The sequence below is a fragment of the Antedon mediterranea genome, chromosome 6 (genome assembly GCF_964355755.1).
Source record: "Antedon mediterranea chromosome 6, ecAntMedi1.1, whole genome shotgun sequence".
Taxonomy (NCBI): domain Eukaryota; kingdom Metazoa; phylum Echinodermata; class Crinoidea; order Comatulida; family Antedonidae; genus Antedon; species Antedon mediterranea.
Window position 1 is genome coordinate 27,640,953 of NC_092675.1, and position 26,587 is coordinate 27,667,539.

Below are 26,587 nucleotides of genomic sequence, written 5' to 3' on the forward strand. Positions count from 1 at the left end.
AAAATAGATTAATTCTGTACTTTACATGGTAGCTTGTGTACTAATCTGACCTGTGGGTTAATAAAGTTTAGTTTCTGTGGCTTACGTGACAAAACTAGTGCATTCAATAGCACACATGGCTATTAATTTGCAGTCGGCCAGAATTTTAAAAAATTGTACATTTTTTCCATCCAAGACTAAGAACTGTACTCTAGTCGTTTCCATCTTTTCTTTTCATTGTTAATAATAATATTTTTATTTGTATAATTTGAGTAAAATTTCAAACTACAGTACATCAACATAACAAAAAAAGTTTTTGTTTTGTTTAACAGTATGAATTGTCACTATGAAATTTGCAATTTATCTAAACTTAATTTAGTGTATTTTTTATATTAAATTGGGTTCTTGTAAAATAAAATTGGAATTTATAGATTAAGGCAGGTGTTAGTGTGTTACAAATGAATAATTTATTCCTTCACATATGTACATTTTGCACATGTCAGCTGAAATAATAAAGCATACAGTATAATAACAAATAAATACAGTAACATCAAACCCTACAGTAGTACAATTCTGTATTATAAATCTAGCCAAAATATTACTGTAATTGTTAAACAGTTAAGTACAGTATGTACAATACTGTATTTAATTTTAAATAAAGCACAATAACTCCTAGTTGACCTTTGCCCTTTAGTAATAAGATCTGTAAGTTGATACCATTAAATGGCATCACTGACCTGTGTCTAATATTAATTCAGTTTTTAATGAAATCAACAAAACAGAATTTGGACTTTTTTAGACCAGTGACCAGGTGGGTTGATCCACAAAATTAGGACAAACACAATTAAAAACTGCACACGAAGGAACAAATAATCTAGAGTTTAGAGCCAAGAGGAAGTTGATTTGATCAGGATACTGTACAGGAAGCCAAAATAATTCATACACTAATAATGTGATTTAAAATTGCTATTTTTATTATATTAGAAACCGCTACTTTAGTTAGTTTCCATTCTAAATCAATACAGTTGCTTGAAAATACACAAAACACTATTCTTCATAGTAATTGGTTGTAGTAAGGTGTAATTTATGACTAATAGAATTAATACCAAATTAAAATTAATGAGATATTAAATTATAATATCTTTCATAGATTGAAAACAAGTTTATTCTTATACTCAGCATTTTATTTTTTTTAAATTCAAGTAAAATTTGTTTGAGAAATCATACATTTTAAAACCATGACTTCAATTTCAATCCGTTATAAAAAAACTAAATCCCCCACTTATAAACCTAAAAAACTACAGTATGTGCCGCTTAATAACGAGAAAAACATTGCTTGCATCACCAATGACATTCAAGGTAGGAACCCGCAATTGACATCAATTCATATGAACTTTACACCTTGCTGGGGTTAAATAATAAACTAACAGATTGTAAAACAGAACAATAAAAGGTACTTATGATTTTATGATTCAATGCTTTGGTTAACAAAAATCAATCAATACTTCTCTCTTCCCAGTAAAAGTAAATTAAATAAAATCAGTCAATTTTAGATATTACTATATTAAGGTAGAATCATTAAACTATGCTTGAATGTATTAGTAATGAATAATATAAATTATTTTCCTGATCCAGTAAAATATTTTAAAATCCATGAATGCTGAAAGATCTAGGTTTCCTTATAAATTGTATTTTAAATTTATTATCTCAAGCATTTTTACCAAACTATCCAATGATACATCAACTTATATTGACAATAAAAATGTAATTAACCATAATAATGTAAAAAAATAATTAAATTAGATTGAATAAAAAGAACTGAACTCACTCTAAATGACAGAAGGTGTATAACGCCAATGTGTTATGTCCATATCAACTTAAGAATGAAATTATCCACCCAGCTATGGGGTTTCCTTCTAGAATGGATACTGTTATCTGACAGAGTTCAATTAAAATCCAAATAATGTAGGCCTAGAATGATGAAAATAACCTACAGCAGTAGCAGCAGACTGCTTTCAAAGATGTGCACAATGCAGGGGTTTCAAATAACAGCATGTAGCCATCCAAAAGCTGAGCACATCCAGAAATAGTAAATGAACCAAAAAATAAACTGTAATTCAAGTCAAGCGTCTGCCTGTGCAGAAATTATTTCTTGGTGAGCAGTACTACTATGAGTATAATAATCTTCTTACTCACTGCTGGCTGCTATGGATATATTTCACAAAGGTTCCAGGGTCACTGGTTATTAATATTCATGAGCTTTGGCTCAAGGAAGTCAGAGCTGATTGGACAGAGCCGACAATTGGTATTGTTGAAGATGAATAGATATTAGTGAATAGACAGTGTTGTTTTTAATAAGGTTTTTCATTAGGTTGACTAACAGAGGGCTGCGTGAGACAGACTTGACAATGTAGATGTAAATCAGGTGCAACCATCCACTGCATACAAATACAATTTGATTTTAAAACATGAATTATTATAAGTATTTCTATTGTAAAAACTTCTAAACATCTAGATTCAAAAGAGATACCAATAAAATAATAATTTGTAAATTAACAATTAATTTTATTTATTAATTAATGGAGGAACATAATACTAGTGGTTTATATGAGTAAAGTGATTTTTTAGCTCATTCTGTTGGCTTGTTTGTAGTATTATCATCTAAAGTTGATATTTTCTTAATGGTACATTGTAAAAAGAAAACTGGAATGTTTAAATTCCTTTTAAATTGTTTTTTTTTGCAGTTGCTCCAAGTTTCAGTTTTCGAAGATGGATGTCATCATGCTGAAGGTGTGTCTAATAGCAAATTTGTATTTTAAATAGTTTAAACTGTATGCGTAGCCATCTGTCTGTGTCGGACCTCTACAAAATTCCACTTTAATGTTGAAAATAAAATAATAAGCATGCCAAAAAATTTAGAAAAATGTGCACAAGACATACAACCTTACCTCAAGTAAACGTTCCTTTTTCTCTCTGTCCTTTCTCTCAAGCTCTTCCAGCGCATGAGGGGCAATTAGTGGCGCCAACTATGGAAAAACAAACACATGAATAAATTAGTGATTATTACGGAAGTCTATTATATTATTACAGTGTAAACTAATTGGTTTGCAAGTAAGTCTCAATGTACAAAGTACAGTATTTAGTGCAATCAGAATCAAGCAAAACATCTGATCAAATTAACTTCACTGACAGTGACACAAAACTTATAGGCAGATCCAACCAAGTCCCACTCTGTAAATCAAAGAATTACAATGGAGATAGGGAATTAGATTAAATTCAGTCAATTCATTTCATGTTTAGCCCTCTAATTTAAAATCATGGATCTACCCACTTAAGCTTCAGGTACAGTATTTATTTAGTTGAATTATCATTACAACAGTAATTTTATTAGTGTTTGCTGCTCTATGCAAAGTCATACAGTACAGTAGTTAAAATTGTATTGTTTGATTACTTTTCTTGTAAAAAAGGTTAAAAGTTTAAATGGAAAACCTTTATTTCCAAGTGAAATTGGAAGGAAATAAAAGCCGCCAAAACACCCCAACACAAAGATCATATTACCTTCCCATACACCTTTTAACCCTCCCTATCAATTGCTTTTCCAACATCAAGTACTTTAACATGTTGTATTTTGTAGTACAAACCAATGGAAAAACATCAAAGGAAGACCCCACACACCTGGGATAACCTGGCCTTGCCACCATTACAGTGATCATTTAAGGAAACACAACTAATCTTGTAAATGAGATGGCAAGCGGTTGGCGCAAGCAACAAAGAGATAAAAAGGTGATGATCATCATAACTATGTATGTCGTTCATACACTGTTATTACATCAGTTTCACAAGCAAGGTTATCGTAAGGACAAGGTCTTACAACCTAACCACTCAACCACAAATTTCCAGTTCAATCAGTGTCCTAGTTTTGCCATGTGGTAGTAGATTAACCTAGCCCTACTTATCACTGTCTATTATTAGTAAGATCTTTACAAGAATTAGTCTGGTAGTTGAAGGATAAAACCTGGGGGAAAATGGTAGAAAGCTAATTTTGACATTTAATGCGGAATCCAAAATCAACAAAAATCCATCTTCAGGAAAATTAATTAAAATATTTTAATTAATGTGTATTTGTTTTAGAAAACCAGTTATTTTGAAATTGAAAGAAAGTTTTGTTTTCAGATACTTTTTGTAGTTTTGAGTAAATTCATAATTATACTTGATTAAAACTAAACTAGCATAATTACTATCATTCCAGTACCTGTATCCAAAATTACTAAATTGTATGGAATTACAAAAAAGTTTAAATTTTAATGAAAGAACAAAAAATAAAATGTTACTATCCACAATTTCCTTTGTGAATTTAAATATTGGTTTGCTAAAAAAGAATTAAATCTTATTCATACAGGAACTATAGCAGATACAAAAAAGGTACACAAACTTTTGTGCAAAACTGCAAGTACTACTGAAAATTAATTAGGCCTGTGGCCATACTTACACCTCTTTTGAGGACATTTCATTTGGTATTGTAGAACTTGCTTTATAATCATAAAGTGACCATTATTTAGGCTAAAACCACATACCCCTAAGTGATTCTAATGCATTTGTTATAGTTTTATAAAGTATGCAATACTAATTTATTCATTGATCTGCAAATACTATTTCTAGTTCTTTTCATTTCTTTGTCTTTGTAATTATTCATGCATAGAACAGGTCATCTGCTGTAGGAATACAAATTAAGTTCAGGGGTTATTTGTAGTATCAACTGTGAGTTCAAAACTGATTACTAAGCAACAAAGTGATATGCATCCAAATGGCTGCATTTATAATTAAACTAACAAATTACATTCAAACATGTTGAACTTAATTCAACAGACTATACACTTTTATAGACATGGGTGCAACATCAGCATGTCAAATCACTCCCATCTACTGTATTTCATCTATGTTTGTCTTCTATCAAAGTATTTATATTTCATACAATTCTCAAGTTCGTTTGGAGTTGACATAATGTACACATTCACTGTTCAGACAAAGAAAACTTCAATAGGTTCAAACGTCAAGTCACTCACTATTCTATTATCTGCTGTTTGAATTGAATTTTATACACTTTATTTAAAATGAAGAAATCTTGTATCTTAAAACAAACACAAATTAGCTTCATGTTCTTCCCCTCATAATGTTATGCATGATTTCCTAATTGTTTTTTTTTCCAATTGTCATAATTCAGTCACAAAATTGAAAGAATCACCGATCCAAATAAATAAAAATCACTGTCATCAAATGTTTTGAGTTGTGTAAACGATGACAAGGCTTTGAAAATCTTCTCATGGTAATATCCCTTGTCTGGAAAAATTCATGAGAATTTTTATTTTTTACATACACAATTATGTTGGCTTTATAAGCTCTGTCTACACTACCTAAACTTTTGACAAAAACATGTGATGTGTCCATATATGGACAGGATGATGTCATGTATCACTACCATATTTGGGAATATCACTACCATATTTGGGAATATCACTAACATATTTGGGCACATCACACTCACACTAGTGTAGTCAGAGCTTTAGAAGTTGACAAAAAAGGAAATACAGTATGGAAAGAAAAGTTACTGCATTTGTTTAAATAAACGAATCATACTGTGGTCTACAGTACCTACACCAGGCTAATTCAATTCTTTATGACCATAAAAGACAATCATCTTCCACGTACTAATTAGGAACAATATAGTGTTAGTTGAAGACAAATAATTATAGTAGTAGTATGCATTTCTTTGTTGGGTTGAGAAATGATCAATTATGAGAACAGCTGGTATTGGCCTAGAGGAAAAGCTAGACAATTTCACTCATTTCCTTCAAATCCGCTAAAAATGTTCATAAACAGCAAAACAAACTTTTGATTCCAAACTGATTATCATGACATCATAATCATAAATTAACGATGATAATAAAGTGATGTAAGAGATATTTTTATATTATACAATTTCTTTAAAGTACTGTACACATTTTAAATATTCTAAACAATTTTTAAGAAACTTTTAAGGTATAATTTTTATTTTTAAAAAATGTAACGTTTATTTTTTTTTGTTTTTTTAATGATAAAATACAGTTAAACCGCTTATTTGAAGGAACCCCTATTCACACATACAGTATACTGTAGTGTGTCCCCATGTAATGAACAAGGAGATACAGTACTGTATGCTTTACCACTTCTACCAACCAGCCACTATTCAGTAGACATCCCTATTGAGGGGACATCTGACGTTAGGTCTCAAAGGTGTTGCTAAATGGGATTATACTGTATTTTAATTTTATTTAAATTAATTGCATAAAAAATAATGAAAATACACTTTTTGGAAATTAAAAGGACCAATTAAAATAACTTAAGGTGGTTTGCGTTTTTATTTTAAGGGTAGGAGTGCAAGGGTGGGTGGCTTGTTATTTTGCTTAATTATCTCTGCTATGCTCTGAAGATTTTAATAAGGCCACGTGAGATTGCCTAAAGTCAAAGATAATAAAGCACAGCAGGATAGACCTAGCCACAGCATGGTAGAGGTCTAACCAACTGCATGCTAGGTCCATTCTGGTTTTATGGTCAAATTTTACATTTCTCATTGACTTCTGCTACAGTACCTGTACTATATTTTATTACTACTGATTTAGACATCCAATAATTAGAGGTTTACGTCAACTAAAATTAACGTAACTGTTGTGTTGTTGGTCTGCTTCTATAGTGGAATAAATCAAAACCCAATAGTTTTATAGATTTATGCAAAAGTTGCATTTAATTTAAGAATGAGACTTTTTAGGCCTTTATTGAATTGAATCATCTCTTTTGGTTTGCACATTTCTGCAGAGTACTATTAAAAACTCAAGTACAGTATAACATGTCCTCTTATCTACAGTTCTAAGCTTGGTTCCCACTAGCGACGCAAGGACGTAACGCAACGTAATTGATTATTCGGCTTGCCAATGGTCAACTCGCTTGCTGCACGTAAGCCCTTGCGTTGCGTCTCAAGTGAGAAACACGCTTTACTATATGATTATGAGTACTAAATAGTGCCCTTTAATGAGTGGGTGTGGTCTGAATAGATAGAAGTTGGCCATAGAGTAAAAAACATATACTTTCCCTTGTTTGTTTCATGTGGAAATGTTCGTTTAATAGGGGTGTCCCCTGAATATTGATTGAAATCAATCACATCAAGTTTGATCACAGTACTGCAACAGCTACAACAACAGTAAAGGAATGATGAAGCCATATAAGGACATTATTTACAGTAAACTTTGTTTAACTGGTAATTGTTTTCTCTAGAATATGTAATTGTAAATGCAATGTCATAAGGTAATAAATCTTCAGTCAGATTATCTTGCTTTTATGCTCTGTTCCTTATCTTTGCATGGTCCATGTCCAAACAGAATGATGTATGTGCTCTGTGTCAGACCTTTGACATCTAACCCAGACAGCAGCCTATTGAAAAGTAGTTGCTGCTGTTTATCATTGTCACAAATACTACTGTGTACTGTACAGGTACTTTCAACACTGAATTTTAACAGTTACAAATTATCAATTATTAATGTACACTTACATACAGTACAGTAATTATGAGGAAGCTGAACAAAAAGAAAAACAAATTGAATTTAACATAATTTTTTTTTAAAGGCTAAAATATATTTTTATTGGCCAGGCTCAATCTCAAAATGTTAACATTTTTATACAATTTGGGTAAAGAATTTAATTTCTAATAGGACCAATTAATTATTTTGCAATAAATATAAGAAACCATGGACCCTAAAGAAAACCAAGACCCTGAAGAAACCAGGGCCCTGAAATAAACCAGGGACCTGAAATAAACCAGGGACCCTGAAGAAACCAGGGCCCTGAAATAAACCAGGGCCCTGAAATAAACCAGGGACCCTGAAGAAACCAGGGCCCTGAAATAAACCAGGGACCCTGAAGAAACCAGGGCCCTGAAATAAACCAGGGACCTGAAATAAACCAGGGACCCTAATAAACCTGGAATCATAAACGAAACCAGGGAACCTGAAGAAATTATACTATTCTAACTACCTAAATCATGTACAGGAACATTTAATGAAAAGCGAAAACAGAATGTTAATTTGTATACTGTATATAAATATTTGTTGATAGATTAAAACATGTACTACAAATGGACAGAGGCATTATATACCAATAGATAAAAGGTTTTGGTCCTCTCTAGTTCATCTTTTTTTTTTGTAATGTATTATACCATATGGACAATTGTCTGAAATAAAAAATTGAATAGAATTTAAAGTTCGAGTTATTTGTTAACATTGAATTTAATATACTGTCCTTTCACAGTCCCTGGAAAAATGCATTAGGAGGTCAACACAAACTTTTCTCCAAATTGTACCCACAATGCAAACTGATTAATGAACTATTGTACTATAACTGTCACATTAAATAGCTTCAATTGAAATGTTTTTAATCAGCCTACTGTAACACAACAGGAAATAATTGATAATTAATTTTTTATAAACCATTATTTTGTACTTATTATACAGTACAAATTAAAAATGCCATGGTTAGAATTCCGTCAGCGGGACGCAATTGATTGGTCAATTTAAAATCGCTCATGCATGCACATTTTCATACTCATGTACAAAGTTTACACCAATTCATTCGACTAGTTGGTTGGCGTAATGGTGTGGTATAGCTGCTAGGGAAAAGTTTGATTTTCGTTAATTTTTTTTATAAACTCATCGTCGTCTTTACACACCATTGCCTAACTAGAAAGATGGTTTTCATTTAGGTTTAGAGGACCAGAGGCTCGATCGTCTCAGCTTAACAGCAAACGCAATGGTATGTTGGATCTAGGCAGTTGCGTTCCGCAGCTAGAACTTTGGTTAAAAATTGGTTGGTTAAAAATTCATACAAATGCTTCTGAAAACTAAAATTCTAAAATCATACAGTGAACAGTTTCTAGCTAGGCTAGGCCTCCTACACGGTATTATAAGAAAGGCAAATTGCAATGGGCGATTTAGGTCTAGCTATAATATTAACTGAAAACACACATTTTAAGTACTACTGGAATGATTATACATAGGCCTAGGTTAATAATTTAGGCAACTTAACTACACACTCCGCAAACCAGAGCTCAGCCTCAGGTGAAATATATCGCAACGCTCAGTCAGGTGAGGGAGAACGATATCGCAATGTTACATGTAAACTAGCTATCTTGATCGAGCTAGCTGGGCGAGGCCTAGATAAAAACAACCGCTGCTTAGAAACCGTAAAAAATTGCACAGCCCGACTAATCAGTACTATACATCACATAATATAGAACCTAAATTACATAACTGGTTAGAAATCTTGCACAAATTTCCGTTTAAACAGGGCTTAAACTTACCTACTCCTCCTTTTCGTTGGTCTTTGTCCGACCGTCAGCGAAAAAAAAAAAAATAAATGTACACAAACGAACAGCGCCACCCATTACGAGAGAGGGCAGCAAACACTTAAATGACATCGTGTTGGCGAGGCGTTACGTCTTCCTATCTATTTTGGTTCGCCGTAAATATAAAGTACAATACGATAGTATATTTACGTTTCTTTATACATCCATCCTTTATTAAGGTATAGGTAACTTAAAACTGTAATGTTTAATAATAGTACAATTTTCTCGACAAAAAGCCTACCTTTCGCCTGAGTTGGACGCATTTTCTCATCTTGCAAATCTGATGTCCCGTTCGTCTGTTCTTACAACTGGAACATTCTCCGCAGTTTTCTTTAGTCATGCACGGCTCACAAGTACCGCATCGTTTGCGTTTTTTCTTCTTCTGCGGCTGTTCAGATGGACTGCCTCTGCCGCCGATCTCGCTCCCTGAACTGTGGCAGTAAACAGACGGTTTATTGTGTTCACCCCCGGGAGATCTATCCCTTAGTTCATCTCCTCCATTATCATTCTCTTGTATAAAGTCTTCTTCCACCTTAATAAAAAGCTGTGCCCTCATCGCAGCTTCCGGTGAACGGGCAACAGTTCCAGGTTCTGTTTTTATTTTGGTAATTATTTCGCAATCTGTTTGTAGAGAGGCTTCGTCGGAAAATTCATAAGCATTATGTTCAGAACTTTTCGAAACATTAGTCATTGGAGTTTCGGAAGATGGACGTTCTGTTTCGGAATTCGTTCCAAGAACTTGTCGAAGAATACCACTTTGATGAGGAACACCAAACTCTTTCTTCTGTTCATCATTGGGCGTTTTTTTACCGATTTTTCCCACGCCAAAAAATCGCCGTTTTGGTCCTTGTTTATTAACATCAAAAGGGACCGAATGATCGCGATTGTTTTTAACATTTGAGTCATATTGTTTATTACTGCTGTGATTGTCTGCAGGCATTTTTGGCGGGAATCTGTTTGCACCGTGTCTAGAATGCATACTTGCATCCAACGTACGCTCAATCATTGTCGCGATCGTCATTTCCATTGTCATTTTACGCCCTCCTCCGTCGTCCTTTACGTCACATGAGTTTTCCGACTCCTCGCTATGTTGTTGGTCATAAACCTCGTTTGTGTTTTTGTTGTGAGGACCAATTGGGCTGTTTTCATTCGAATATCTAGGCCTACCCTCTTTTAACAAACCTATGTTTTTTAGCCATTCATCATAGTACCCGGGAGGCGGTTCTTTAAGGTATTTTACATTTGGTTTTGACTTATCTCGGCTTCGAGCCCGTTTCTTTGGGATTGTGTTTGCAACTTTTTTATTTTCAACCTGTTTGTTTTCTCGAGTTTCCTGGGTTTCCGTCGCTGGTGGACTTTCTTCTGGTTGCTCAGTTAATGCTCGAAGCAAAAGCCCGCTACTACCCGATGTTTTCTTAGTACCATGACTAGCATGTTCGTGATTAAATTCTCTGTGACTTTGTCCGTCCGATTCTATTGGCGTTTCCGACGTTGACAACCTACTCGTCGCCTGCTGCCAATTCAAAATATGATTTTCCCGCGCGTTTTGCCGTAGCGCTGTTCCACTTTCCGTATCTGGTTCTATTTCACAAGTTTCAAGTATCTCTTGTTTAATAGATATTTTGCTCGTTGAATCGAACTGGTCCGGCATAGTAATACTACACTCGCATTTAACTCGACAATCGCAAAACTTTTTTCGCTGAACGTTCGACGAATGCATTACTTTATCGTCAACATGTGTGGTGTCCACATTAAAGCTAGCCGTGTTTCCAGCCGCTTGATCGTTCAATGCACGTTGTTTCCATCTTTTAAAAGCTGATCCACCACCGCTACTTGGGATATTATTTCGATCCTCGTGTACGTCGTCCTCCATCAAAGTTCGTCGAATTAACGCCTCCATTAGCTTCCCAGATGATAGCCTGGAGTATGTATCAGCTTCAGTCATGTCGTCCCTACAAAAGAACAATTACAAACGTATTAACAATCAGTTCATAGCAATCACAATAACATTACATCGCCGGCCAGTGAAGGTATTTACCGTAGCGAGCTAGCTAAATTGGATCAATAACCCAGCAATGTGCAAATATTTCCGGCATTATTAAACCGCTGCTGAACAACTGAGTTCGTTTTTAACTAGAGTTCCAGTTACGCACCTCTGAGAATTATCAACCTTTAGACGCAACAATAGAATTTAGTTCGGTTCCTGTCGGATCGGTTCAACGATTTATTTCCCTCCGGCGTTAACTGATTGAGTATATAGAGAACGCAGACGGTTGTGTGCGTGTCAGACCACAGAACAACGTATAGCTAGCGTACATTATGGCTTACATTTAATTTCTCGAGTCTGTGGAGCTTAAGCGGTTTTCCACTCGTGTCGTTACTACAAGTACGTGCTTCCACGCATATATTGCTGACCTTTGTATGACCCAACAGCTAAACTAGAAATCATTATATTGATGACAACGTAAAATAAGGAAGGCAAAGAAGTTCGTCTGGGGTTTCGATACTAATAAAGTTTTACACGTGATCAATGAAAGGGCCAAGAACAGGTTGATAAATCATTCAGGTTTTAATTTCACGAAAGCGATATAAGGAAAATAATTTCCTTTCAGAGCAAAGTTCATCCTAAATCACAGAATAGTTATAATATTATCCATTTAATGTAATGCCGATAAAATAACTCATTTAAACCATGGAGGAAAAAATAAATAATATTTTTCATCCATGTTTAAACCTACATTGCGATAAACACAACATAGTGAGTAACATCTATTTATGTCTAAAATATAAAGAAATTGCTATAATAACCAATTATTAATTAACGCTTAAAACTATAAAATCAGAGGTACGGTAAAAATTATTAATATTTTATGTTTGGTGCTTCTTGACTTGGTTTCCACTACGGCGAAACGCAACACAACGCAAGGCGACGCAACGCACGTCGTGCAGTGATTTGTTCATTCAAAGTACATGCGTTGTTTTGAGAGTCGCACACATGATTTATAGGCCTATTCAGGAAAACAATAATCCACAATCAATATATAAATAGGCCTACGCTGTTGACGGGAACGGGAAGTGAAATAGAAATCCATGAAATATCCTGGAAAAGTAGGGTAGAGAAGGGTCATCTTTTCAAAATAATTTGAAAACACCGAATTGAAACTGTATCGCACTTTTTCATGCAGACGCCTTTGTATTATTATTGCCAGGAATACAAGCAATCCATTGCTCACGTGACTGCTTTTTTAGGGTTTTTTTTTAGTGTGGTCGGTAAGCCTATTTCGCGTACGGTATTGCAGCAAAACCACGGAACCAAAATGGCACATCTTAAGTTTGGCGTCATGATTGCCACTTTTGAGAAGGATATTAAATTAATTCGCTTATGGGTATCCTTGGTATGCATTGTGTAAAACAAACAAGCTCGTAACCGATTTTTACAGGGGTGCATAGTGCGAGCATATGCAAGGACTATTCACCAAACGTAGATGTATGAATACAAAAGAGTGTTGTATGTAGGTTAGCCTGGGGTAGGTGAGGTAGAGTTGGCACTTTCGCTGTTTGTATCTAGTTTGAAAAGGACAGTTTAGGAAAAATGGGGAAACGGGATAATGTTTCGAATACGAATCACTCTCTGATTTCGAACTTGCAAGCTTACTATATCGTAATATTTAGGCCTACTGATGAAACTACAATACTTAAAAGACGCTTGATTATAAAACGAACCAGTTCAACGATCGTTCTATAATTGATTACACTGGCGTTGCTTCAGTCTGGTAATTTCAACTGATTAATGATAGTCGTCTGCTATAAAGAAGTGATCGAAAAACCTGGCTGATGAACGATCATACGCAATCGACTTTACATACTAATCAAGCATAACATCGAGTTGAGAGTGATTCTCGTTGCAGTACTTGAAAAACGGTCAGTTTGTCGGTGAAAATAATATGTGAGGACATAACGACAGCGTATGGTTATGCTTGGTTCCCACTAGAGAGGCAACGCAAGGACGTAACGCAACATAAGTGAGTTGACCAATCACAAGCGATGGATTATTCGAACTCTCGCTTGTCATTGGTCAACACGCTTGTGTTGCGTTTACGTCCTTGCGTTGCATTCTAGTGGGAACCAAGCTTTACTGGAGTACATACACCTTTGGGACACCCCTTTCATGTGAAACGAGGGGAAGTATTTGTTTTTAACACACTGACAACGCCTATTCAGGTGAGAGCCCTAAGAAGGGGGACACTTATTGGGTCCCGAAGGTCCCCCCCCCCTGCCCCATAATAGGGGTCCTACTGTAAGTGATACCATATTTATTCCGGCCTATGTGCAATGACCGACAACAATCACTATGACATTAATAGAGACCCAGGTTATGCTGATCTGAGTTGTCGAGGGGTTGAAAACGGAGTGTAAAAAAAGGACAAGATCAGGAAAAGGGGAGAAAGGTGGAATCGCCCAAACCGAACTATGGAGATACGCCCTCTCGTCGTCGCTAACCAGGGTTCGAACTGATAAATTGAGTTTAGCAAAACACTGTGGTACTACAGTATGAATAACATCAATAGCAAATCCTCATTGAACAACTTACTACAGTACAAGTACGTCTAGCAATTGTCATCTTGAATACAAACAATCCACGCACAAAACGCAAACAGATTTCATTATTATACTCTGGTCATAAATGAAAGAGTTGACGGGAATTTCAATGACACTGAATTACAATCAAGTTTGCAATGCCCGCAGCGCCACGGATGCAGTGAGAGCAACAAAAATAAGCTAAATTTAACTCGCATTAAAAGCGTACTAATCCAGAAGGGAGCGTGTTTCAGTTTAGCTAGAACACGACAAGATCACAACTTTGATATGACAAAACCTCATGCGTATAATTCATAAAATCATTATTATGACCAATGACGTAGCTGGACCGGCGTACATTGAGCGGCATTCGCCAGGGAGATTAACGTCAAACATTGGTCTATAATTATGAAAATAATACGTGGTGAATTCTTGACACGCATTGATATCAGAGCACGATTGATCAGAAGGGGATATAATCAAGGAAGGTCACGTTTGAAAGTACACTATCGCATGATTTGAAGGGAAGCCATGTCTACGCACCGCACGGAGAGGCCGCCCAAGGGAGCCGCTAGTTCAAGGTGTACTAGGCGCAGTGACCTTCCTGCTAACTAGACCCGATGTAAAGTCAGCAGTCCAGACCCGCTGTGCGTTAATATTTACGACTTGTCTGAGAAGCTGTGAGTTGCGCGGTGTTTTCCTGTCCTGTACGGAATGACTTGAATGTGTTTTTGGAAAATTGGATTATGAAAACTACAGTTTAACACCCGTAGACAATATTCGTTCTTTTAATGTGAATTAGATTTACACAGCCGCAACCCCAATTCTCAATGACGAAATTAAGGCAACCTTCAAAATTAAATGGGTTAAATGTGATCGTAATAATAGTGGCTGTAAATTTAAACTATGACAAGCACAAAACGTTGTAGACATAGTATAATATAGTCTTGTATATAAGGCCATAATCAACTTATCGAACTACAAATAGAATTTAAATAGCCAAAAACAGAAAGGCGCTCATAGTCCTCGATATACAGTACCCCCTATTAAGAAATCAAGACCCAACGAAGTTTCTCTTGATTGATATGGATGTCCCCTGAAATACATTTTTCCTTGTTTCTGTCACAGGAGGAATGTTTCTCTTTAGGAGTGTCAAATCCCAAAGGTGTGGTTCTCTATATTAGCTAAGATACAGGCCAACGAAGAAGGTAATGGACTTATGAACCCCGAAAGAGTGTGGTTTTGTTTCATACGGTCATACCGTACCAACGCGCAAACATGAAACACAAACGATATAATATTTATAAGCCTAGTGGAAACGACCCACATGCACCAAACAATCATCAAAACATTTAAGTAGGAAACCACATTCGATCTTTTGACACCCACACTCTCTCGGCGCAACCTAACTAACCCCTTGTACGCCGTGCTTCGTTCAAACATTCTTCGGTAAACAAGCAAACACCAGTAATAATAGCTTGGTTCCCACTAGCGACGCAACCTACGCAACGTAAGAAAATGTCCTTCCAGAATAATTGTTTTTTCCCCCGCCTGCATTAAATCAAACATGCAATGTTTGCAACACTGTTGCGTCGTCGGTTCCCACTTGTGATATACGTCCTAGTGAGAACCACGCTTTAGGACGCGCGACGCATGGACCTTAGTTCAAAGCAAGTTGGATCCACGCCGCAACATCTGAACTGTTGCTTTTGATTCGGTCCATTGCTTTATTACGCTGAGTTAGTGGTAAAATTAATCTAAAACAAACATTTAAAATTGCAGTTACCAATTTCTATGGAAAAAAGATGTACGTCACACACTAGTTAACTTTATGCTTTAAAACAAATTGTAATTGAATTATGTGCCACGCCATTGATAGAAGATTTTCTACTTAGTTACTGTACTCACGATTCAATTACTTTTAGGTTGCTTATTGGCCAAATTGGTCAAATTACTTGCGACGCGCTTACGTCCTTGCATTGCGTCCAAGTGGGAACCGACCTTTAATGGAAATTGGTTCATTTATCAATGGCTAGCCTTAGTACCGAAAGTGTCAACTGAACATTATTAACGAACTTTCACAGGAAATATCGACAATCTAATCTAACTTTTGGCAAGAATCTTTTTACCACCGAGACGCCAGTTCGACGCCTCTGATTGGTCCATTAAAGGTATCGTCTGTAACATTAAAACACCCGTGCATTTATCTCGTTAAAGTTTACAGCAGCAACATGAACTGACGTTTTTTTTATTGTTTTGCTTAGTTCTTGTTAACCCACACATAAATAAAATTACGTAAGCATAAATCATCAACAGAACAATACAAAAAAATATATGGCTGTTGTATTATTAATTAAACCAGACCTGTACATGTATTTTTAGGATTTCTTGACACCTACTAACACGACCCAAAATTATTATTAGCATTCAATCATTAACGGATCAATAACTTATAAACTTGTTTAAATAACTGTATCATTGTTTTTATTTATTTTATTTATTTTATTCAATTTTCGGGCACAACAATACATGACAATACAGCGGTGCAGCACCCTGAGGATTGCCATGAGTGCAAAGCACTATCGAGATGGCTCTCCAAATACTGCACTAGAACATATAAGACAAACATATACACAAGATGCTCTACATAGACAAAGACTTATTATTAAGTTTGGGAGTGGAGTTGTAAATTGTCATGAGAAAAAACCCTGACATATGACAGGACTTGAACCCAGGACCCTTAGATTGGTAGCCAAGCATCAAAACCACCAAGCCACAGCTCCACTCCGATGTACTAGTATAGTTCACGCACACATATAGTTGTAGGTATGTACTGTATGACGTGAGTATTATATTCCGACTGTCAAATACATTTCCTTCCAACGGAACAATCTCTAGAGATATACCAAACAGAAATAATTGGGTACGCAGAAGAGATAAAACTCGGCAATACAGTACAATACGGTACAAAGACTGACTCAACTAGGCCTATGTTTGACCATTTGTACTAAAGACAATTCAAAACATGGTCATGGTTTTTGTTAAAGCTTGGTTCCCACTAGGAGGCAACGCAAGGACGTAGACGCAACGCAAGAGAGTTGACCAATCACACTCGACTGTTCGAATAATCTATCGCTTGATTGGTAAAATCACTTTGCGTTGCGTTACGTCCCTGCGTTCAAGTGGGAACCAAGCTTTAGGCACTGACGCATATTTTTACGCATCTATTTTTCTATTAGTCTTGGCTATTATTTGGCTCTGCTCAAACTAGAGATGCACCGGCCTTCTCTATCCTTCTAACGCACAACGGAAGGTACCACCGATTACATACTAGTTCAAACCGTCAACATGTCTTCTAGCATTTTCTCTCTTAAACATTACGAACGTAAACAGAATTACTTAAGGTCAAGATCCATATCTTTCGTCCGTCGGTCGACACATAGGACGTCATCCTTATGTAACGACGACTTTTGACCTATCATGTACCCTAACTATAACTATGTACTTATACTGGCAATGTAACAGTAGCATAAAAGTTCAAGAACAACCTTACGCCGTGTATTTATAATACTTTAATTGTCTTATAACGCACACCAATATCATTTAATGTGTCTGTAATGAAACGCCTAGTTAAATTGAAATTAGATAATAACGTATACGTGGTTGTTCTGGGGGCCGTTTGCCTCATGGGAGTCGTATTTGATTAGTTCTAGAACGTATCGTAATTTTTCCGTTTGTAGAATATTAGAATTAAAGTCCAAGTACAAGGCGTTCAGATGGGTTCACGGTCGAAAGCGAGCAGTTTTTGTTGGTAAACTTAAATTAACCCTAGCATAAACTATAAATCAACTCTATTGTACATTTTCTTAAACTATACCGACTGTATTTCGGTAAATACATGATATGAAAAAGATATTGAAGGTTTGGTTGTTCTGGACTTCATTGTTCCTATTCTCTAACATTGATAAAGGGCTTCTCTCGTCCAGTGCCCACCTTTACCAGAGGAAAGGCATGGGCCAATGTCTGAGACAGATACTAGATGCAGGGGCTGCCATTAGAGTCAGCAATGCTGATTTCAAATGCCTAACGGGACTCCAGCTCCATATACAGCACCCGATCCAAGCTCTAACCAGGCCCGACGTTGCTTAACTTCGGTGATCTGACGAGTATCGGTTTTTCAGCGTGGTCCCGTATAAATGATACTGTTACTTTAAAAGAAATAGATTGGTAAGCGGACAAAGGGAACTTAAAGTGTAATTATCCCTAGGCCTACCGTTTATTTGTTTGTCAATTTGTAAAACCCCATCAAAAAAATGTAGGATCCCTTCACACACACAGACAATATTCCGTCTACTTTACCATTTAATAAACAACTGTTTAACATTTTAATAAACAATGGTTATTATTATTATCGTTTGAAAATATTATAAACACACGTTTCGATTATGCTGATCAATATAAATTTCCTCCGAATTGAGAGCTATATTAGATTCATATAAATTAAATCGATGCGTTTGCTTTAACCAGCCGGATTTCGACATAATCTCTGAATTCTCTCGACTTTCGTTTGTATCGTGACAAAATTACTATTAACCAGTCATCGTAATTCAGCGTGTATATGATAGAACGATCAAAGGGAGCGCACAGGCTGCTAGTCTGTTGACGATGCATCCATGAATAGTTGCGCTATTATGTCAACCGAACTATATATACCCTCGGGGCCTATTGAACCGGCTAAAGACCCGTGAGACGAGCGTCACATAAGTCGGCACGCTGTAATGTGAACTGATGTGTTCCGTAGAAAGAGATGCATTGACAGTCAACGCATGCGCAGCTTGGCTTAATTATAGTCTTCAATTATGAATAATACAAAATGTGTATGCAAGTTTGCCAGGTAATGTGTGTTTCGCCGTGCATTTAACGATTAATGTTCTTATATTCCCATGTCATCGATTAATGTTGTTTGTTTTTATCCAGCGCAGTTCCCTTGTTATGTTTAAATTGTGTATACTGGTACGTAATTTTAAGCTCTGTTCCTATAAATGTAACGAAATCATCTGATGTGATAGAGGTACAGCGGTACACAAAACATATTTTTAATTGTTAAAATAATACATCTTGTATAATTCTCTATTTTCAAAATTGCAATTCAACTCAACTTACAATCTTTAAATGACAAAACATTACTAGGCCAACTAGCTCACTGTCGCATAATAGTTAATACATTCAAATGCTTATTTTATGAGGTAACTATATATCTGACAATTAAACTGACTTACCATCCTACAACATAGGATATATTATGACACTAACAAAATGATGACTTTGATAACTACAACATGCAACATTGAATGTGCTTTATCTTGGCCTGTGATTTAACATTAACACAGCTTATTAATACATCATCCGTCCTTCAACCGGAATGCTATGAGCAACGTTCCTAATGATTCACTCTTGGTGCGGATATCTTATAAATAAGGGCACCTACATTTTTTATACTGTATGCCTACACGAACGTACTACAGTAAATCATTGATTTATGTATTTTCAAGATTATTTATGAACATAATAAAGGAGTAGAAAAATGACAGAGGGGGAACAGAACATAATTTCAGTACAGTATTTGGTATGCATGGTTGATTTTCATAGATTGAAAATCTGGTTGGCAACTACGCCCTCTCGGTCAGCAAATACGCCCTCTCTGTCAGCAACTACGCCCTCTCGATCGGCAACTTGCAAGGTTGTTGAGGTTTACGCATCAGTGTCAATTAATAATCTGTTTACACAATGTCAAATTCAAGCGTCATTATCGTCTTATCTTAAGAGACTTTGTCTCGTATTCCAAGTTCGCAACAGACTGATGATTATCTTCATGGTTTGTCACTGGACAGGACGTTACTCCCCGAAGAGAGTATGATTTCGACCATTTACTGCTTGTACACAGTACATCTCCGAGGAAGATCGTCTTCCGGTGACCATCACCTCTTTTCATTTCATGTGTGAACGATGACCCACGGAACTCTCAGAAGATCGTCTTTTGGTTTGCTGACCAATCACCTCTTTTCATGCCATGTGTGATGTGCGGATTATGACCCACGGTAACGCTCCAAGTAAGATTGTCTTCCGGTTTGCTGACCCATCACCTCTTCTCATGCCATGTGTGATGTGTGAATGATGACCCACGGAATTCTTCGAAGAAGATCGTCTTTCGGTGTGCTGACCAATCGGCTCTGTTCATGCCATGTGTGATGTGAGAATTATGACCCACGGCAACTCTCTGAGGAAGACCATCTTCCGGTTTGCTGACCAATCACCTCTTTCCATGCCATGTGTGATGTCCGAATGATGACACACGGAACTCTCCAAGTAAGATCGTCTTCCGGTTTGCTGACCAATCACATCTTTTCATGCCATGTGTGATGTGCGAATGACGATCCACGGAGTGAGTGAGTGAGTGGCCGAGCGGTTAAGACAGTGGAACCGTAATTACGTAGCCATAACATCGGCAAGGGTTCGAGGCTCACTCGCTCCATGGTTCTGGTGGTAGAACGAGTCTTCTCGGATAAGGACTATAAACCGTAGGTCCAGTGTACACATCTAGCTCGTGTGCACTTTAAAGAACCTAGTACATCTTTCGAGACGAGTAGGGGGTTACCCCGGTGTATTAGTACATCACAGCCACTGATCACCAACTGGGCCCTCTGGGAGACCAGTCTTTGACTGAAGAGGTTACCCAGTATAAATATAAATTCAATTCTTTGAAAAAGATCCTCTTCCGGTATGCTGACCAATTCTTTTCATGTCATGTGTAATGTGCGAATCGGTAACTCCCTGAGGAAGATCGTCTTCCGGTGTGCTGACCAATCACCTCTTTTCATACCATGTGTGATGTGCAAATGATGACACACGGTAATTCTCTGAGGAAGACCGTCTTCCGGTGTGCTGATCCGTCACCTCTTTTCATGCCATGTGTGATGTGCGGAAAAGTTTCAATGTCACTTTAAATGTGAATGAAGGAAGACCGATGTGCTGATCATTCCTCTCTTGTAATGTCAAGTACGCATCACTGCACATAACATGCACGTAACTCTCCAAGAAAATCGCTGCCGGTGGTGTACATACCACTGCCGGTCATGGCTAACCATTTCCCTCTTGTCAAGTTCGAAGGAAAACCCACTCTTTACTTGTGGGAGAATAGTGTTCCCCACTCTACCTTCAGTTTAGCTGCACTCCGATTATTCTCGATGTATCGTGAGAGTCAATGTTCTGGAGACTGTAACTGACCTACGTCTTTGCTGTGGACGGTCATTGTAATATGAACGTCTCCCTCCCCAGCCGAAGTGATGGTAGGCCTAACTAGACTAGCTCGTGGCGATTTTTCCTTTCATTCCTTTTTTATGTCATTTGAATATTTATCTATCAATCATTTTGCTCACGGATAGTTTTCTCTCCACTCACTCACTTTTATAATGCGACTGGATAAAGTGGCAGCAGTGATGTATATTAATTTAGGCCTACTTCCTGACCCATCATCGAACCATCAAGCCACATATGCAGCAATGCAATATTTATTTACAAAATAGAGTGCAGACGATGTGTAAAGACCACAAGATAATATGGAAGTACGCCGAGGAAGTCTCCACTACAGCCAGTCAACGTATCATCATTACCATGGGAATATTGCTAATGTCTCCGGTCTGCTGGGTACGATCCAACTCAGATTATTAAAATGCAGTTTTCATTGGAGCGTTGCCAATACTTTCTTTGAGGCACATTAGTACGAAACGACTAGCACACAGGAAAGTCAACATATCAAACCAGCACCGGTACGTAACCGGCTGGTAACGATATATTACGTTGATGTGGAAACTAACGTAGTCCAGACAATTGCGCGTTAACTCCCGATGAACTTCCTGGAGTGGATCATCACTAATGAATGTGGCATTACTCATTTTAAATAGGGCATCCACAACTTCTGAATTTTTAAACTGGTCACACGTACGGTGTAAAAGGTGGCGTAGCGTACACGTGTGAACTTGCAGTAACATCATAGACCATGTTTAGTCTTCGTAGTTATTCAACAGCAATGTTAGATTTACTGTATAGGAATTAAAACTATCTGATTAGAAAATACGTTATATTACTGTTTTAATGGCGTGTATGCTTCAGATGTGCCGGCGGTACTGCAGGCAGAGCCGTATAACCTAGGCCTACTTCCACGATTGCACGTCCTGTATGGTGCGCGTCCTCATTTTCTTCTGCTTCCTGCTGTGGAATTCAATACAGTGAAGGCAATTGCCACCACAAGAATTGAAAAGAGCACACGGCGTTAATGCATTTTTACAATCAACGTTTACACGAGCAACGCACTTTGATAAACTTGAAAATTTGTGTAGAATTAGAAGACAGTCTGCTCATAATGTCGATAACACTGAAATGTAACTCTCTCAGAACCATTATAAATAACCAAGTTGAGTTTTATCTAATTACTGCAGTTATATTCATAATGCTGCATACGTTTTATCAGTAGATTCTTTATCATATCACAAAACAAGACATGCAAATCAGAAAAATCCGTGGGCTTCACAGTATCATTAATTAGATTCCATTTCGGCTTGACTTGTCCAATTCTTATTCTTTCCAAAACCGTTTCACACAGAACGCAGAAACCATTATCCAAATAAGTTCGCCAACAGCAGCATGTCCTACACTTAGTTTAAACTTGTGTACATTTCCTTCTTAGTATCTGCCTTTTTGTAACCATAGTCACATTCACGACGTGCTAGGCGAGTTCGGAATAAATTCATCCCTTCAATTAAACGCATTTCGGCTTGACTATGTTCAAGTCCGATCGAACGGGTTCTTTTATCTGACTAGTACACGTGCGCGTTTCCAAGAATATACTTAAAGGGCATGTACAGGCCTAATTTGAAAAAACGTAAACTCTAAACCGAGTTAGAGGCAAACCCGTGGCGTTAATTTGGCTACGGTTTCCGGCGCCTTTGCTAGGTCATTCTGCACCCTGAAATACTTTCATAAACACAAAAGAAATTGATAACGTTGCTATATAGTGCATGGAGGGAATATAATGGTAGTGAAAGTACGGCAAATTATGTTGTATGTATTCTTATCATTAACAATCAAATCATAATTATTGGATCGTGTGAAAGTACGTTGCTCGTCGTGTAGTGAATATGTGTATGTATGAAATTAATATATGAATATTCAATGTCATGTACACTCGGATATCAGAAATACAATACTGTAACATAGATGCATGAATTAAACATAGGATACTACGATCTTAAAATCACGACCGGGCACAAATAACAACTACACACGGTTTCATCAAAGTAAAACACTACAGAAAACTCTTCGATTTAAAAATAATATGGCCTAATCGTTTAATAATGTGGTAGATTGTGAATGAAGTAGGTCGAATCATGGAGAAATATACTAAAATTTTCATGGTCGAATATCGGTATTATTACCTGTAAAGAACATTAACATATATTAACATAGATTAATAAAACAGTCGATACAGAAAGTGGCGGGCGGTACAGGTCAGGCCCAGGGATAAATAATTTATGGAAAACAGATTCACTAAAATATTACGAAATGAATCTTGATAAAGTTTACACAAAAGCATGATGACCGCATAGCCTAGATTTGAAAAGCTCCAACATAAATCATCGGTGTACAATTGCAGTGCGACGTGGTATGAGACAGATAACGTGAAATTAATTGCATCGGTTTATTTTGTTGAACTTTCTCTTAATCGGTTCTATTGCTTACGTATGAGGAGCTGCAAACTACGAAGAATATACAACGTCAGCGATCTAAGATGGTGACTATCGATCGTACCAGGGAAGAGTTAAATTATTAACTCTTCCCTGATCGTACAAACACCGATTTTCAAATAGAGGCCAGAATTCGCAAAAAAACAAATTATTACCACGTCATCGCGTTTCTTTACATTATTTTTTTCTTATATCAATAATCATCTCGTATATGTGGTGACGAGATTTGTCTGTACACACGACGCATTTTGTCCCAATTCATACGTAGTTGACCCTTCTTTATTTCACTATATCGGGACAGTGGGAATTAGGCCTATCGATATTTTTCTATAGGATTTTTTTCTATAGGCCTAGGCTAATTACGTAAAATCACGAGCGCATGTCATATAGACGCATGAATTAAACTACGGCGGTACGCGTTATCAACTACACTTAATATAATACGTTGAACACAATATTGCAGTATCTTTGAAATATCATGCCGCCATTTTAATATCGATATAATAATCAAGGACCTGATGGTCTGTACGGTTAATCTATTCGGCTCCTATAGAGTTCGTGCTCTGACAGAGATTTCAATAACACGTGACCAGACTCATCAGTTAAACACGTCGTTCTTGATTCACTGCTGGTTTTTTAATTCTCAAAAACATAATTATGCGCTGTAGCGTTCGTAAAGAAATGTTAATTCCGACGTTTGATTGTTGGTACGTGTGCCACTATGTGTTTCCGCTGGCTCTAAGCAAGCTCACGTTTCGTATTTGTAACCCATATTGCATGGACATAATGCGCTTAACTTTTAGTATGCAATTTTCTCAGTTGCTTTAAGTCGTGAATATCATTTTGCGTCAAGCTAAGGGGTTAGTATTCGACATTCAGACTACATTTGCGTGTTAAAGAACGTGTCTTAAATTTAAATAAGCTCAGGATTCCTTTTGATATCAAAATACGACGTAAACATAAGAAAAGCAGACCTATTAGTATTATTTATTAATGTGTTGGAACCCTATTATTCTAAAGTTTCGTGCGTGCACGAGTGGAGGGCGTTGTACGGGCCACATGATGGTTGATATTTGATAAACAATGGTCGTATCATGACCTTGTGTAAACGGCGGATAGATATAAATAGTGAGTCCATTATAACACTCAGTTGCCCGATTGAAATAGACAACTTCCTATATGACCTAAACATGACCCCTGCTTTTGTGTAACGTCCGCGTACAGTCTGTACTTTGTTATGCTAACTACCTTGTTTAGTATAGTATTACCAAGTGATGGAAATAAAGAATATTTTTTATAAAAATATAAGCTTGATTTACTGTATAGGTCTTTGGGTATACCTCAACATCCAATCAGTAGGCCAACACAACATCCTTTATTACTAGCACACATACTGTACAGTTACAGGGAACTATTCCTGTCTGTGCGTACAAGTAGAATGCTTTCACACGAGGTGTTATAATAATCGTCATAACTTGACGAAAAAAGCATTGTTTTGGGTTGGGAACTTAAACCATGGAGTAAACTCCATGTTATATACCCTTACGGCAGTGGCATCGTACCATCGTGGTCTTTCCAAAGCCTCTTTTACACTTACAAACTTTTAAATTTACAAACCGAATAAATAAACCGCGAAAAAGTTCGCGCGATTGTATATTTATTTTATACTAGATTCGGTTGGCAAAATAAAATTGCCTTGTTTTGTATTGATTCCTGTATTTGTGAAAACTGCAGATAATGTGTTCCATATACAGATTTATGACTATTCAAGAAGATATAATCTCACTATTTTCTGCTAATATCCGTTTACCAATAGAATAGGTAGTTACTGTATATTTAGAAAACCTCGTATAAAACGATTGAATTCAGGTCGCTGTTTGACTCTCAATGGAATCATACCGCCTGTATAAATGCCTGGGGCGTTATTATAAGTGCGGCAACCGATCAGACATGACTGAATGCGTCCAGTACAAACGCCACGCATCTAGTTGAATTCCTATAGTGATCATTAGAACACTTTGCTATTCTATATAATGTATTAGATATTGCGTGGTGCTCTGTTCATTAACACCGAAAACTAGTATCTTTTGATAGTTGTGTCCACAAAAATATATTATTATAAAGTAAACATGATAGTTAATACACGCTAACACAACCTTTATCTTTATTTGAGCCCATGGCATGACGTACTTTTACTTTGATTCTATCTGCAACAATAGCACAAATACAGTTCAATACTTCAAAACATGATCAAATACTAATAGTATTAGTTTTGTATTTATTGTATTGATTGTAGTGGTGACAGACCAGTTTTGTTTGAAAGAAATAAATGTTGCAAATTGAATTGATTTCTTCACTTGGTAATATTACTTTAGGAAAACAAATTAAGTTAGTTTCATTGATGCGATGTAACACCTAATCAACTCAGCTGTTTGGAATGTATACAGCACCCTTGTATAATATTGTGATAATTCAATGTTTGTACTATTTAATATTTAAATGTAGGATAGTAATAATATAACAGTATTAGTTATATGCCAAGGTAATTGGGCCTAGGCCTATTTCTGGCTGACATTTCTGCAGTATTCTGATTAGTCATCAAAAGTAGAATTAACTTTATATCATCATGCCATGGGTACACCCCTTTTAAACAAAAACCCTGAAGGAAGTTCCTCGATAAACACATGGAGTCTTTACTCCATGATAAACAACTAATTGTTCTGATGTCTCGTAGCCTACTCTACAACATGCATGCAGTAGGCATAGCCTAGGCCTAAACGACATACACCATAACATGCATGCA

The 26,587-nt window shown here is 36.6% G+C and overlaps 1 protein-coding gene across 2 annotated transcripts in view; it reads right to left on the reverse strand.

The window, feature by feature from the left end:
- The window catches only part of LOC140052367 (uncharacterized), a 55,078-nt gene that overhangs the window by 27,981 nt on the left and 510 nt on the right, over positions 1-26,587 (reverse strand). Inside the window, exons 2-3 of one of the 2 annotated variants that reach the window (XM_072097909.1) lie at positions 9,648-11,358; positions 2,928-3,005 (exon numbers count right to left, since the gene is read on the reverse strand). In XM_072097909.1, coding sequence (XP_071954010.1) covers positions 2,928-3,005; positions 9,648-11,351 — 1,782 coding nt within the window. In that variant the 5' untranslated portion in view covers positions 11,352-11,358. Of the gene's footprint in view, positions 1-2,927; positions 3,006-9,647; positions 11,814-26,587 lie in introns of those variants that run through there. The other variant, XM_072097910.1, reaches the window with a different exon arrangement.